Genomic DNA, 16,849 nt, shown 5'->3' on the forward strand with positions numbered 1-16,849 from the left:
ACAGTGCTCCACATCTTGGTTTGCAATCAGATCATCCATGGGATTGAATAACTAGACAGTTTTGTTGTAATGCAGTTACATTCTGCAGCAATTAATCATTATTCATCATGCCCTTATGTCTTGCTTCAGAAAAGGCTGCTCTAAGCTACATTTCTGTCGTGAGGTGGTCTTAGAAATGACCACTTGGAGTGTGTAACCATTCTGGAACTGTGGCAACTGTCTCAATAAATTGAACATTTCTATATTAAATGACAGTTTCAGAGAGGCAGAAATTACTGTTTCGTCAACTACAACAAAAAGAAGCTTTTACTGCAGTAAAACTATAGTTGTTTTTTATATGGAAGGCTATACCCAGGCTTGGATTAAATTCAAATGATAACAGGTTTATATCTGCTTTCTAAAGCTGTAGCAGCACTATAATTTGTTATTCATTTCAGGTCCAATTAGAGGGTACTATAGTAGTCTAGAAGCTGTTTTTGGATAAAGGAAGGTAAATCTTAAGAGACTGTGCCAGGGCCGCCTACAACTCCCTGTTGAGACATCCCCAGTCTGAAGAGTAGGAGGATTTTAGCCTGAAAGGATAATTAGGATGGGAATACAAGTCTTTTACAAGCTAAAAGTGACATGATTTGTTGACATCATTAACATGTAATAAAACATGATGAAACACCATGCAAACAAGATTTTGTGGCACAGTTTTGCACTGTCAGTGAAAAGATTGCAACAGAATTGAATGAAACAAAAAACAACTGTTTATGTATAAAACTAATAATAATAATAATAATAATAATAATAATAATAATAATAATAATAATAATAATAAAAATGTTAAATGAAATGCCCCTGCCTTTTGATTCATTTTTACAAAAGAGGGAAATCAACAATTATTTGAGAATAAAAAAAAATGACATCCATGACTTGAGAAATAGTCGACCGAGGAAGCCGCAGTGATCGATTTGAAGAGTGTTCTGCATAAAAACATTCGTTTTAATTATAGTTGGTAACTATTATACTTTGATTACGGAGGGTTTTTACTTTCTCAGTCGCCCCTTGCAGGCCATTTGAAGTTCTATACAACAGGGATCCTATTGAAAGCATATGATATTGAGCACAAAGTGGTGCTACTGTTTGCTGTGTTATATAACCCACACTAACTTCACCTTGAATGACTTTGGTGCATGAACCTGCATTGGACCATGAGGATGCAACAACATTGATAGCTGAAGTATAATATAGAATCCCTTACCCTGGTCTCAATTGAAGGCAGATGTGTGCTTACATGCTCTTACCATCTGTTCGCAGCTCACACATCAGTGCCAGTGCTTTTCCAGACAACCGTCCCATTCAATTTGCAGACACCAAGTACCCAAACGTGCTTCCTCACTTTTTTGCAGGTGAAAACAGACCAATTGACAGGGCTCAAGGTTTTTTTTTTTTTTTAAGCTTTGAAAGAAAGTATTTATAGTACTAGTATAGTAAATTAAATTCACTAATGTCATCTGCCTGCTTAGTAATACAGTTATAGCCGAAATCAAAATCAGCCAAACATATTGTATTGCAACTTTGAACTCAAATTTTTGGAAAATGAATGACTTTAAAAGGCCTTTAAAGCTAAATGCAGTCATATGATTTGCAAAAGCAACAAACAAACAAACAAACAAAAACAGTATCTCTGACTTCTAATGTTACTGTAACAAAAATTGATTTGGGGAAGAATCTTACCCAAATGTGATGTTCCAGTTTTTAAACAAAATGCCTTTGACAGTAAGTTTTTCATTCCATTCTAGCTCTTAGTATTACTGACCTTGCAGTCTAATATTGTGGGCACTGCAGCATTAGCTGCGGCACTGTTTCCTGGCTTTCCTGCTGTACACATGGTAGATTTCTCTAATGTGATCTATACTGGAGTGTATACTATGCACTGTACAGTTACAGTATCATCATTTTACACAAATTCTCACACACATTTAGGAGAATGTCTTTGTGTTATACATGCCAGATGAGGCTTCACCACAAACGTTGTATTCTGTAGTTTAAGCTAATGACTACTTTCAGACCTTTTCAGTCAGTTCTCTTCTTTAATTTGTCTAAATCTAAAATGGCTCTGGACCACAAAAAGCATAATAGTATCCCTGTTGATATACAAGGGGAAATAGAAGAGAAGTGAAACTGAAATGTAAGAAACAGTAATATGTATCTGTTAGTAAACATCTGTGTATAAAATGTAGACTATGGTTTTGGTATTTTTACATATGGTCGAGAATCTCAAAGTCGTGAAAAGTATCTAGAATAACTGCTGATTGTGGTGTGTTTTTTCTGTGTGTTATTTTTTTATCTGTGCTAATCAAGTACTATGATGAAATAGATAGTAAATGCAGTAGCATAAAAAAAATCTACCAAATCTACCGTAAATGCCAACATCAAAACCTAAATTAATCTGCAATTACAAATACACTAAAAGTAAGAGTTTGGCGAGGTTGTAATAATGAGAGGTATAAGGTTTCCAAAAGAATTTACTAGAAGACTTTCCTTCAGTGTGGCTTAGAAGTAGACTATCTTGCGTAAACAAGTTTTATTGGAAAGATTTGCAGATTATCAAATAACAGTGTCTTTAAATAGATGAAACATAATGCACATAACTATGTGAGTCCATCCATCTCTATAATGAATCTGTTTTAATACAGGGGTGAAAATATGATGCACTTTTTAATATACAAAAATAGTTATCATGAAAAAATATGGTTATATTTAAAGGCTATGTTCTAAATTAGTTTTATTGTGTGTGTGTGTGTGTGTGTGTGTGTGTGTGTGTGTGTGTGTGTGTGTGTGTGTGTGTGTGTGTGTGTGTGTATATATATATATATATATATATATATATATATATATATATATATATATATATATATATAAAATTATGATTTTTCTTTGAAGGTTCATAAGGTTTCTAAGACCTACCCCTAGAGTGGGATCTGCGACTACATGTCCATACATTACCCGACTCGACTGACTGAGTGTGGGGGGGAGGGGGGTGGGGGGGTGGGGGGGGTGATGCTGGGACGCCAGAATCACTGTTGAGCCCTCTTGAGGTGTCATGGGCTAGTCAACGAAACACAGAGGATGGAAGGTGCCCACTTGAAGACACCAGAGATGTACCCTACTTAGCTCAATCCAGACGGTTGTCATGCTGATGCACTGGGGAGATCGCACTGGGTTGATCCCCGGAGCCAGCATCGCAGCCGTTGTGTGTGCTGATGCACTGGGGAGGCAAAATGAGCTGATCCCTAGAGCCAGCAATACACACCAGACAGAATGATATGTACATCATCAGATGGAAAACAACGCAAATGGGTGGAGATGCAGATGGATCACATTAGTTTACTGCAAAGCTACGTCTTAGTTGGTGCTTATCTTGGCGAGAGCCGAGTTCAAATCAGCATGAAGTTCAACATCTACTCTCATGTAATGGAAATCAATCGTTGCCATTAGTTATTTTAAACAAGTTTATTTTACTTTCAAAGCATGTTTTTTTATGAATAAAATAAAGTTCGAAATTGAAAAGCCAACAAGAACATAGTTTCATGAACATCAGATTGTGTTTTATAAATCATAAAAAACATTATTTTAATAACTCAGGCGTTGGAGTAAAAAACTAAAGAAATGATGTGTTATTTGCAATATTTTATTTATTTTTTGTTCTTGATAAGTAATTACTTTTTTGTGGAATACGCCTAATAACAAGCTTACGGAAAGAGCATAGATTATGATTTTGTTAGAATGTGAATCCCTCTGCTTGTTGGTAAAAGCACAGCCAGATGTTGCAATGCAAAAGTGCAGTGTTGAAATGTAGTTCCCTGGCACAGCCAACTAGGCCAGGCTAGGCTCTTAATGACATGCAGATAGATCTAATTGTAACAGGCCCTCATGTGACGCCACCACCTACATGTTTTATCAGTCAGGGAAATGGTACTCTCTATTGCACAGCCTTGCTAAAAATTAAAATTGCCTCTTTAATATTTAATGCTGCTGTAATGGGATTGCTTTTTTCCTTGGCTGAGCCTAGATTTTACCAGACACACTGACAGCACTGTGATTCCTCTGTTTTCCCTACACGGCTCGACTGCTGAGTTGAAAAAAGGTCAGAATAAAGGGTGCTTTTGTTGATATTGGACCTGGTTGTTATATATTGACAGTCTGCTCACTGAGTGGAAGGGTTTTACAGTATAGCTGGAGCCAGTGTCTCTGTTGAGAAGCAGGGCCTTGTGTGAGTAAACAGGAAGTAAATGGAATGGGTCAGGAGATTGAACCATTCATAGACATCCCTTTTTCTTTTTTTATTCATGGGTGTGAGATGGAACTTAGTCTCTGCAGAACAGGTAGAACAGTCATAAAAGCAAGCCAGCTATAAAGGTATCTGCAGTTCTGAGGCTTGCTTCTGCTCTAATCAACTTGCAGGTGATTAAACCATTTTGAAAGGCAACACGGTTTAATCCATTTGGGTACATTTTAAGCCCACATGCTTATTCTGTCACTAAGAAGTGACATTGGATGGACATTTTCAAAACTCATTGCATAGTAATGAATGCCTGACAGACACAACCTTTCATAAAATAACCCACACTATTGGCTTCCAGCCCAGAATATTGCTGCAACGCTGTCTATGATTGGTCACTTTGCTACAGCCCAGAATATTGCTGCAACGCTGTCTTTGATTGGTCACCTTGCTATTGCACACCCCCCCCCCCTTTTTTTTATTTTAATAAATCTACGATTGCTGACTGCAATATGCTCTACTGTAAGTATGTGGTTTAATGCTGTTTGGTGAATTTTAATGTATCTCTTTCTTCTACAGGTTGGTACTAAAGAAGTGCCTTTCCTGACGTCTCTGCTGCTTGGAACCGCTTCTAGAGCAGTCACTGCTTTTGCCTTGCTTGCTGCCAGCTAGACTGCAACGACAGCACATCTACTCTCCAGCTCTAGTCCAGCCGCCCCCACCTGTACCTCGAATTGGGCAAACACATCCTCAGTATCCAGGCATCGCCTTTTAACTGCTGCTTTACTGTACAAACAAACCTTTTTTTTCTCTCTCTTTAAGAAAACGTAAGAAGATTTACTGCCATTAAATTGACAAGGTTAGGTTTCGATTGTTGCTGTACACTGCTGCACTGTCTATGCCAATCTGATCAATAACGATTGCACCGTATATCCCAGTTGCCAAGTCAGCTGTGGGGAGATTACCTTTCAGACAACTCTACTGGAAGCAGTTCGAAAAGCCAGTGTCAGCAAACCGTCTGCCACATTTCCATGCTTATGTTAGGCTCCAGTTTGGGCTCAAAGATAGTTCAGACCAGATTGTTTGATATACGTCTATTCACTGCTGATATTATTGCTTTAAAATTACTTTTTTAAGTAATTTGTTTTTAGGTTTGACAGAAGACACCTCTGAAACAAAGAAATAATACAAAAGTATTTTTAGGTAACATTTTTATTCAATTAAACATACCACAGATTGCCTAGAGATTTTTATTTTCGATTTTTCAATTTCAACCACCTACACATTTCGAACATGGCAGTCAATATCGCTCAAATGAGGGACACAAAATGGCTCACCCTGGAAGTGTGTAGAGAGTTCCAAAGAGGGACTTGCTCTCGGCCAGACACAGAATGTAAATTTGCACATCCTGCGAAAAGCTGCCAAGTTGAAAATGGAAGAATAATCGCCTGCTTTGACTCTTTAAAAGTAAGTACCATAAATCTAGTATTTCACTGTAATAATATCTCTTGGACACAATAGCATGTTTGTAGAATGCCCAGTTCTTTTTATTTATTTATATTTCATGTACCATTATGTGTTATTATCTACCAATTACAGTGGACTTTCAACTCAAATTTAGCCAACTTATTGATGTCATAGAAGCATGGATGTTTATTCTTGTATGTAACTAATGAGAGTCAGTATCTTTAGGGTTAAATATCTGAGAAGATTGTTCTTATCTTTTCTCTCTACAGCATGTCATTTTAGAAATATTTCAGATGTTTTAAGTTTCTGTGTTTGGAAATAAGCAAAAAAAAAACAACCATTTTGATGTGTATGTTTGTTTTTGCTGAGTTTGTCAAGCAACGGGAAATACAATATATTACCTGCCTAGAATTAAAGTAGCTTGCTATAATGGAAAAGGTTAAAAATTTGACATTTAAAAAGATGTTGAGATTGCAAGCACTTTTAGCATACAGACAGAGCCAAGCCCTGATCTGTAATACTTAAGATGGTTCAGGGCTTGCATTTACTGTGTGTTTGTCAAGTTGAGCTGGAGATGAATATAAGCTGTGTAATGTTCTGTCTATTTTTAGATTGTAGAAAGGCAAACAGAATGTTTTCTAAGGGAGACCCATGAAATGGCAGTACCTTTCAACTGTGCTCTACTGTCCAAGATTCATGCCTCTATAAAGACATTTCTTTTAAAATTCAGCAAATTTTTTTCATAATATGCCAAATGAAATTGCTGCTAAATGATGGTGTTTAATGTGTTCTTGACACCAGTGCACTTATGTCATCTATGGTAAATTTGTACCACATGTTGCTGTCCAGTGGGGATTGTTATAAAAACGATATGGATTTCTGGGACTGGCCAGTAGTGGGTTTATTCTTTAGCCAAAGTCCCACTCAGGCGGTAGAAAAACGAAGGAAACAGTTCAGTGTTCATGACCTCATGTGTCTCATAATATTATTACATATTATGAAAAGAGAGGCTGTGGTTAGATTTTTATTGTGCCAATGAATACATTCAGTTATGCTCACAGACCCACACAGCCATTCTGAGACATATTATGAAAACAATAATGCTAGGTAGCTACACACAAGCACTAGCTAAAATACCAGATGAATAATGTAGCTATGTCTGTGTAGCAACAAGCTGATAGACTTATATCAAAAGTGTACCTCAATATTCATGAGTGAAACACCACTTTTATGCCCATCCATTTACACTGTGCGGGTATGATAATGGTTGTAAGTTAGTACTAATAAAATAGAAGCCACATACATTTTTATCATTTTTTTAAATAGCAATTTAGAGAGAAAATATTGCAATTCTTTACTAAATGTCCAGCACTAGGAAAATGTTGCTAAAAAAATGTTCCATGGATAAAAGAGAAGCACAGTTTTCCAGTTGCACAATTTTTCCACACTGTACAGGATATGTAATTAAACCCAGATTTTAACAAATGGCCTACAGTTCAGTGAAGGTGCAGGCCTGCTTTAGCTGCAGTGGCAGGAAGTTACGATGACTTGACTTCTGAGAAACAAACATACGGCACAAGACTTGGCCCATGCAGTAGCTAAACCAATAATGCCATTAGTTTTGGAATACATTAAATATAATTGACTTTCAAAGATCAGTAACACACAGAATAGGTTACTTGCAGTACCACTTTGTTTTGTTTACTGTTTTTTCTCTGGGTTATAATTTTGTTTCTGTTAATTAGTTACAGATAACAAGTTACAAATGAAGAAGATAAAAGTATGCAGTAAACCAGTTAGGAACTTATCTGAAGTGACATTATTTACCATGTTAAAGACGTATTATTTTGTGATGCTGTGATTCATATTTAACAACAATGCATAACGTTATTGGGAACAAATAAGCAGTTTTATGGGGATAATGTTGGTTCGGTGGGAGGTATTGTAGCCCATACTACCCTTTATGAATAGCACTGTGAATTTTATAGTTGGCAAAAACATGACATAAATAAAAGTAAACACGGGCAAAAATGTCACCCAATTTTTACTCGGTGTGCGATTTGTCTTTAACTGTTAGTCCTTCAGTTAGCATGATTTCGGTGCATATGCGTAACAATGTTATACAGTAGTTAATTAATTGATTTCATAAAGATTACATGTAATGGCTCCTTTACAGTTTTGACAGCCAAAAAAGCCCCAAAAGGAAGGTTGGCAATTTATGATTTAATATTATTATTATTGTGTTGTTATTCTTTACATTTTCTTTTCAAATTTGAGCAGAACAAATGTTTAGCTGCCAGGCAAGTTTATACTGCTTTAGTGCTATTAAAACCTGCTAGGACTTTTATACTTTTTACAGTTTTCTTGTTGTAATTCTAGGATGATAGAACAGTGATATAAAAAGGAAAGATGAGACGAATTTAACCAGTGGTGCATCTTGTCTCATGTAGTACATCTGAAGTATTTTTTTTTTTGTTCCATCAGTTGTATTATGCAAAATAAATTCATTTTAAAAACGGGTTCCCTAAACTTTTTTAACCTTCTCTCAGAAATGTCCTACAGTATCAATCTAGATGCTTATTGCTGTCAGCAGTCACTCGCATGTCACCACTCATAGCTGCCCATATTAAATGTCAGTACTCTGTTAAGAGATAAAAATAATTAAGCATGCTGCATTCTATAAATTTGTGCTTATGCTAGAGGAGGATGCGTTGTATCTTCAGAGATGTTTCAATGTTAATAAAACATATTACAAAGGAAAGAGACAGTAGTGTGTGTGTGTGTGTATATATATATATATATATATATATATATATATATATATATATATATATATATATATATATACGATTAATATATAAAAAATTACTGACGTGAACTGACTTCACTATTGGGATATTCAGTACCTGTTTAATGAGGGGACGTAAATTCATTATAACATTGTAAACCCTGGTCCTGAAAATCCACATATGCAGTGGTGTAGGGGAATTCGAAATTGTACAAAAAGCTCACCAATCATTATTTTTGTAACAAGGGCTGACATATCTGGGGTTTCACAGTTGGTAGATTTTCTGTGGTCGCATTTATATAATGGAGAATAAGCAAAAAATGAATAACAGTAATAACAAATGGTCAAAATACCTACTTTATCTGTCAAATCCAATGCAGCAGTTCATTCCTCTGAATGAGGGCACAATCTCAGTGCATCAGGGCTTCGTTTTGCCCCTCTTGTACATGCTGACACTGGGATCAGAAATTCACTGACACAATGTGGGTTGTCACTGGTATGCAGATACAGCTGTCACTGCTGGGTCCAGGTATGGCATTTGAGTTGCATGTCTACTGAATGGTTGAAAACAGAAGCACTAAGTATTGCTGAGCTGCCACACATTTAACCCTTCCTCGTCTGCAATGGGATGAAGCAGTGCTGTAAAGCAGCAACAAGGTCTACAATAGGGGCTGTGTATGTCATCGTCATGTCACTTTTCCTCCCACAGTTTCAGCAACACTGTCCACTCCAAGAGACTTCTATACAACAGTGATGCTTGACACTAGAATGATTTGTTAAATATCCGTGCGCAGAATTGTAATATGATGCTTATTATGAGCATGTCAGTAGCAAATCCTAGCAATTTTTTTTTTTCTGAACAGCACCAAAAAATAGCTGTCCATATTATGCAAATCCTAACAATACTGCTTTCTTTTTTTTGAGGTATTTGAAATATTTATTCAGTTTCACTTTTTTTTCAAATCCCCCAAACTCCCTTATTGCCCAAAGCAGATGCTTTGTGATCCTTTGAAATTTCAAAGGAAAACAGCTGCTGCATTTTAATTAAAATAGTCAGCAAGAAGATTGTTTTTTTGGTTTTTTTTTGTTAGCTGTAATATCAACAGAACTCTTTATTTACAATGTTCCCTGAAGCTTGCCTTTGACTGCTACTCAGGTGAGATGCCTTAACTGTTATTCATTTTTAAAGAAAACCTCTAAGGAATACGTTTGCTTTTGGAAGTAGGAAAATAAAACCCTGCATTTCAGCTTGACTACAGAGTAAGTCTGTGTTAATTATAAAGTGTGCTATATGAATAATAGAAGCTTATACAGCAGTAGTCGAAGCTTTCTTGGAATAGTACTTGTTTTCAACCTGGCATATACTGTGCTTTCTCCTTTTTGTAGTGCTCACTTCTACAGGATTATTAATTTGCTTGCAGTTCATTTTAGCTCGCTTGTGTTTATAAAAGCAAGGACTTGACATGTCTTTGCATATGGGTCATCATAACTATCCTATATACATTATATACAAAGGAGAGTGGAGAAACGAGCAGTGTACAGGAAGTATGAGTTACTGTTTAACAAATGAGACCAACGTTAATAAGAAAAGGACATCTCCGCAGGATTGTAAATAGATTTCAGTCAGCAATTGTCCTGATTTGCTTTTGTATTACCGTTAGAGGGCTCTTGTGATCCTCATCATTTATCTGTAAGGGCTTATTAAAAAATACGCAAACTAATCTGAAACAACGTACAAGCCCCCTGTTTATTTTTCAACTTGGTAACTTTAGGGCTAGATTCTCAAAGTGATTTACTTTAGAAAAAGAATAAAAAAACAAAAAAACATACCAATTACAATTACAGCCATTATGGTTTTTGTGGGTGCTAACGATAGTTTGGAGTGAATAGCTTTGAGAAGCTAGCTCTTACTGTCAACATGCCTGACCCGAAATACTGTAACTGTTGCAAGCAAATCACATAGTATGTGAATGGCTGAAATTGGTTGTATATACTTTTCAAAAATGTGGTACATCTGGTGGGGATTAGCAGATATGTTTGTTTGTTTGTTTACTTGCTTATACTGCAGGTTTTACCTTTGATCAATTGAAGTGATGGATGAATGTTCTTGGACGGCACTGTTGTTTTGAGTGGAGTTATTTTGGCCTCTTCATAGGTCTGCAGTGTTGAAGAAGTGTCAGGACAGTGTTTCAAGGTAAAAGGCATAGGCCAGCGCTTCCTAATCCTGGTCCTGGGGACCCCATGTGTGTTCTGGCTTTTATTCCAGCTGAGCTCTCGATTACTTTACTAAACCCTTAATTGAACTAATAATTTGCTTAATTGGACCTTTTTACATGATTTCAGCTCTTTAACAGTTGCAGATTTCAAGTTAGCTATACCATTTTATAAGTAACTTGAACTCTGCAACTTTTTAGGAGCTGAGAACAATTAAAACGGTCTAATTAAGCACATTATTAGTTCAATTAAAGGTTTAGTTAAGTAATTGAGAGCTCAGTTGGAATGAAAACCAGAAGACCCATGAGGTCTCCAGGTTGGGAAACCCTGGCTTAGGCTATGGCTTATAATTGGTCCAGACCCCACTTTCTTTTTAAAACAACCACAGTAGATTATCGCTATATGAATTCTAAATAATGTAGACTGCTAGAGATGTCTCCTTTTAACAGATGATCATATAACATACGGTCTCATGTTACTTGGTGTTTCCCTAAATGCTTTACAAGTGCCACATGGATTATATAGCTGCAGAATACTAGGTCAAGTTTGCCACCGAGGCATGTTTGTACCCCTGTCAGCCATTAAACAAGGCTTAATTAGTCAGAGCTGCAATCTGTCAGGCAGCTTTGTCTATATGAAATATTGATCTGCTCTGTTGACAGTGACGCAGGGCGTGCACATCATTATGGGAGGCATGTGTCACCCATTCTGCAGATAGCAATAATTTAATCAAATAAATCCAACATATATCCTTGTATGTGTGTGTGTGTGTGTCTATATATATATATATATATATATATATATATATATATATATATATATATATATATATATATATATATATAAGCCTCCACTAAACAGGTTTATATCTTTTTTTTCCTGTATTTGATAGACTTGTAGAGTAGCACCATAGTGTAAAAACACAAAGCCACTCTAAAGTAACGTAAACCCTTATTTTGAAAATGTAGTCTGGTTAGGATTGCTATTCTAGCAGCGCAAACAAGAAGTGGCAGAATCCAAGCCTAGAAGTGTAATGACATGCTCTTGTGCATTCCCTAATCGTAAGCGAGGGCTTAACAAATTTGTCATTACAGATTTAAAATACAAAATCTTTGTTTATCTGGTTAGAACCCACATTTAAGACAATATATTACAAACACTATAAGACAACTGCTCTCTCTCTCTCTCTCTCTCTCTCTCTCTCTCTCTCTCTCTCTCTCTCTCTCTCTCTCTCTCTCTCTCTCTCTCTATGTAATAACCACAGTATATGGTCTTCTTTTGGCTGTGAAATTGGATAAATTCACATATTATTTTTGGTTAAAGATTTGTAGTGTCATTTTAAACTTGTTGTATGATTCACAGGGTCGACATTTGAAGAAATAAAATCCTCAGTTTACAATATATTCATATGAAAATGTACACGATGGTACCAGAACTGACAACCAGGTTAAATAGGATAAAATAAGGCAAGCTATGATTGCAGCAGAAATCGCCTTGAATTAATTATAATTAAACATTGATTTGTTTCTGTGGTGCGGTGTCCCTCCCCCTGTGTGTATTTTGTGTGTTATGTTGCGTGTGGTGTGTTAATGTTGGTGCACAGGTATTGGTGCACGAGATATAAATGGGTCTGTGTAGCACGAGTGATTTAAATTATATAGTTGTATTTAGGCACGAGGACTGCACAACTACTTCACGTGCAGATCTTTGTGAGCACGGGAGTGCACAGATTAGTTCGTGTGCTGGGCTCCAAGTGAATAGTTAATCAGGGCTGTGTGTTTGAGAGTGGAGAACGAGAGAGAGAAAGTAGGGAGTAAACTTTTAAAAACTAAAAGTAAACAATTGCAACGCATGCTAGTTTAAACTAGCATGGTACTTGTTTGTATTAGTGTTTTGTCTGTCTATTTGTTTTGGCCCTTGTGCCCTTTTGTTTGTGTTTTGTTAAAAGTCAGTTTTTTTTGTTTCACTGTCCATTTATTCTCTAATTAAATACTGAGCTCAGCCATTGCGACTCAGCTTCACCCCATATTCACTGTGTGTTTCTGTTCCGGGTTTGACGTCACCACTACAGCCAGCCTTGTGACAGTTGTTTATATAAGGGTATAGCTTCTCAGCAATATGCTATTTAACTGCATTGTCTAAATCTGATTTTTAAACCTAATTAATAAGCTGTGTCTTCAGATTTAGGAATTTATTTATTTATGTATTTATTTATTTTATTTGTCAGCTCAGCAAAAAATAAATAAAACACATAATGTAATTATCCATGTTGGTAGCTTTGCAGAAAACTATTCCAGAAAAAAGATCAATTTATTAAAATGTATGGGGTTCATATACAACTTGACGTATTCCCTGAATGATTTCTCAGTTATTTTCCATTACAAGTGTTGTTCAGTAAAAATGAATTATTTTGCTGCCACAATAATTTAATTTCCGAGTTTCATTACTAAAGAACCCTAGTTTAATTGAAATCTGTGCTTTTAACTTACTGTTACCTTGAAATGATATAAATATTAATATTATACTATATGACCTGCTTAGTCAGATTAGTTTTAGTGGATCATATTTCCATTTATGTATTTATTTTGTTTATCATCCTAAAGCCAGTCATTGATTCAATTATGTAGCAAGAAGGATTAAAATTGTACAAAATTAAAAATTAACTTCTTGCCTTTACAGACAGCCCAAGTTTATGAGATTGATTTCAGGGAGACCCAACAATACCAAGCCTAAGATTGCTCTTCCTTCCAGTGATAATGAAATACATCTGAATATTTGCTGAATTACACATAGGCATAGCTACAAAGCCTACACCGTCTTGTTCTTTCTCTTCATCAATGTACCTTGCACATAGCTCCTTTTCACACATGATTTTCAAAAGTGGCAAGATAAGAACGAGGTCGCAAAGTGGTTTGGGTCACTAAGTATATGGTTTTCAAAGGGTTTAGACGAAATGTTGACACTAAAAATATACATTAAGTGATGTGGTTACATTAACCAGGCTTTAAAAATCAGTTCCTATTTTGCTTCTTTTGAAAATCATGCTGATAGTGTCAATACTCTCATCTGTCATTATATTATTTGGCCTTTTCTCTGACAGAATATGCTGAAACAGGCTTTGGGAACACTGGTTCAAGTGCATTATTTCCATTGGCAGATGTTTTTGTATAAGAACAGGCATGATGCTGTCTGGAAACATTGTGTCACGCTCACTTACTGCATGCTGAGCCACTGAAAATGACAGGTTGTGCTCAACTAACAATCCTGTAAACAGAATCCCAGCATTGATAACCTTATCCTGAAGAGTTCTAATTGATAACCTTATCCTGAAGAGTTCTAATTGATAACCTTATCCTGAAGAGTTCTAATTGATAACCTTATCCTGAAGAGTTCTAATTGATAACCTTATCCTGAAGAGTTCTATCCTGATCTGCCCTGAAGAACTGAGAGACTGAGTTGCACTCATCCCTTTCCTTTGCCTGCCTCACATGCTGTAACCCCTGCAGTGCAAATAATACAAGCACATTTTGAACTTGGTTTATAAAACATGAGGATGCATGTCCTAAGACAATAAAAAAGTAATTTACTGAAATTAGCTCCTCACAGTATAATAGTGTAAAAGGAGGCTTTCAGACTGGTAGCATAATCCTGTTACTCCTACTTACAGTAAAGTAAGATACATGTACAGTACCTCTAAATGTACGGGTATAGTCAGGAATTTCCATTAAATACCTTTATTTTATCCATTGGTATTCAATGTGTAGAACATTTAAAATACTCTTGCTGTTTTATATCAGTTATAAATTATGAATTATATCAGTTAATTTATTTTCAGGTCTATAACATTAACCAGCATTTCTCTTCTTTCAGGGATGATGGTGCTGAAAATATTATATATAGGATATATAGGGAACAGATAGCGTCTCTCTTTGTTTCAATTTGTAAAAATTGTCAACACTACGCTGTTTTAAAGATCGCTCATCTCCAGTACAATTAGAGAAAGTGGATTCTTAACTAAATATACCACGGTGTTTCCCATGTCTGGTGAAATAAAAAAAAAATAGAGATAGAAAATTCAATTCTAAATACTGAAATGTATTATTTTTCTCAATAACAGTCGGAGAAATTTAGTGCTTACCCGGCATATTACCACCCTGCCTCTGCTCACGAATGATTGGACAGCTGTCAGATCTTTCACTTTCCCTTTGGCTATTCACTCGCCTTCAATTTTAATGCAGAATACCGTGAACGGCCTCTGCTTGCTTATGATTGGACAGATATGTAAAATTTGGTAGACAGCATAGCGATCAGCACTGTCAACAGAATGCTTTGGTGCTTTTATTGAAAAACGTGTTTAAAGCTTTCTTTATTTTCCCACGCTACGACCCGCCAGAAATGTGTTTACGACCCATAATTGCACGATGGCCTGGCTTTGCGTGCACCACTTTGAGGACCACTACTCTAAGCGGTTGTGCATAGATGGATAACCCTTTGGCATAACTGAGGTAAAGCCAGGGAGTACTGGTATTGGAACTGGATGAAATAAGGAAGGGACGACTAGGAATAATAGACAAAGAAAAGTATATATAACAAATGCTGTAGATGTTTGTAATTACAGTGCATTCAAAAAGGGTTAATTCTCACAATTGTTAATCAAACATTGTCAAATTGCAACATAACGCAGGTAGAGGTTTGTCTATGAAAACACTGGACTCAATTAGAATGAGGCTACAGCTGCTAATATCATGTAAGGCCCACAAAAAGAGCCGAGTCATAAACATCACATTTCTACAGCTGTGTTAAACTGTTGAAGATATTGATTTCTTTGTGAGGATTGGTTGCTAATGTTCTACAGAAAATCAGTAATGTGCAAGTTCTGGGGCAACCTTTTGTCAATTTTTCACAACACACTAATCATAATTAGAAATTACATGCCTTTAGTCTTGTATTTTGCACCATAAAAATGTTCTGTGCAACTCAACAAGCTTTTAAAAACAAACTTGCAGTGTAGCGAGTATGCAAACCATCACCAATCAACCAAAATGCCACGTAACTGTCTTTAGAAGGAATATAAATGAGGTAATACAAAAGTGTATATCATTTATGAATAAGACAAGTTTAATGAGTGATAGGTGAATTATGAAGAATTAAGGAATATGGCTATGCTGTGTTTTTATAAAGGATTAGTGTGGCAGATGATTTTTCATTATCGAAACAGTGGATACCTACGTCCTAACATTTATAAACCTGATTATTCACAAGCTTCATTTAATACCAGCTAGATTTATACTTTACAAAGAGCACTGGTGTTTAGATCATTAAAATTGGCCCAATGTGTAATATTGCGTCCTGTTTGTAGACATCATCCACAAGTAATCAACAGTGAAAACCCTCAATGGCAGCTAAATTAGCCCTGACTGCTTTAAGAGTGCTTTTCCTTTTGCATTTGCTAAGTGAACTCTACTATCGTCCCCTCAGACACAGATCTGTTAAAGCCCTCTGGAAATCCTATGGGTCAGTCTTGTAAGTCGGGGTTTCCATTACATGAGGTACCCCTCTAAAGAAAAGGGCACTCAGCTGAGTGCCTCAAAAGCTGCAATTCTTCTGTAGTTTAACCCAACACCTACATAAAGCAGAAAGAGAAGGTGTACTACAAACATACACATTATGATATGCATTATTTTTCCTTGTTCACTTGTTACATTTTACCCTTGCATGTTCCAGATTGTTTGCTGTAACATTTCTGTTTTTTTTTTCCTATTATAGTTGGTCTAATGTAAGACTTTGTATTGCCTTTTACTATATGCTACAATGAAATGGTATAGGAGAGACGAACCATGAGACTGAAAACACTTGTACAAATAGCATCCTTATCACAGAATCATGCGGTGTCAACATTTAGGTCACAACCGTATAGTCTTAATATAGAGATCTGGAGTAAGATATCAGAGTGACATGGTTCCTCTTTAATAGGTCTCTCTCTCTCTCTCTCTCTCTCTCTCTCTCTCTCTCTCTCTCTCTCTCTCTGGAAACCAGTGACAGTGCTTTACTGTCTTTTAAAAACAGTGGAAAATGGTGCTTTAGTTTTTTTGAACCGTAGTACAGCAATT

The 16,849-nt window shown here is 36.1% G+C and overlaps 1 protein-coding gene across 31 annotated transcripts in view; it reads left to right on the top strand.

Annotated features, from left to right (window-relative positions):
• Nucleotides 1–16,849, top strand: part of LOC121327376 (muscleblind-like protein 1) — a 69,331-nt gene that overhangs the window by 14,931 nt on the left and 37,551 nt on the right. For 29 of the 31 annotated variants that reach the window (XM_041271363.1, XM_041271362.1, XM_041271361.1 and 26 more), the window contains exon 2: nucleotides 4,850–5,737. The exons of the other annotated variants lie outside the window; for them this stretch is intronic. In XM_041271363.1, the coding sequence (XP_041127297.1) occupies nucleotides 5,564–5,737 (174 nt within the window). In that variant the 5' untranslated portion in view covers nucleotides 4,850–5,563. The remainder of the gene's footprint in view (nucleotides 1–4,849; nucleotides 5,738–16,849) is intronic. 31 annotated transcript variants of the gene reach the window in all.

This window comes from Polyodon spathula, chromosome 14 (assembly GCF_017654505.1).
Source record: "Polyodon spathula isolate WHYD16114869_AA chromosome 14, ASM1765450v1, whole genome shotgun sequence".
Taxonomy (NCBI): domain Eukaryota; kingdom Metazoa; phylum Chordata; class Actinopteri; order Acipenseriformes; family Polyodontidae; genus Polyodon; species Polyodon spathula.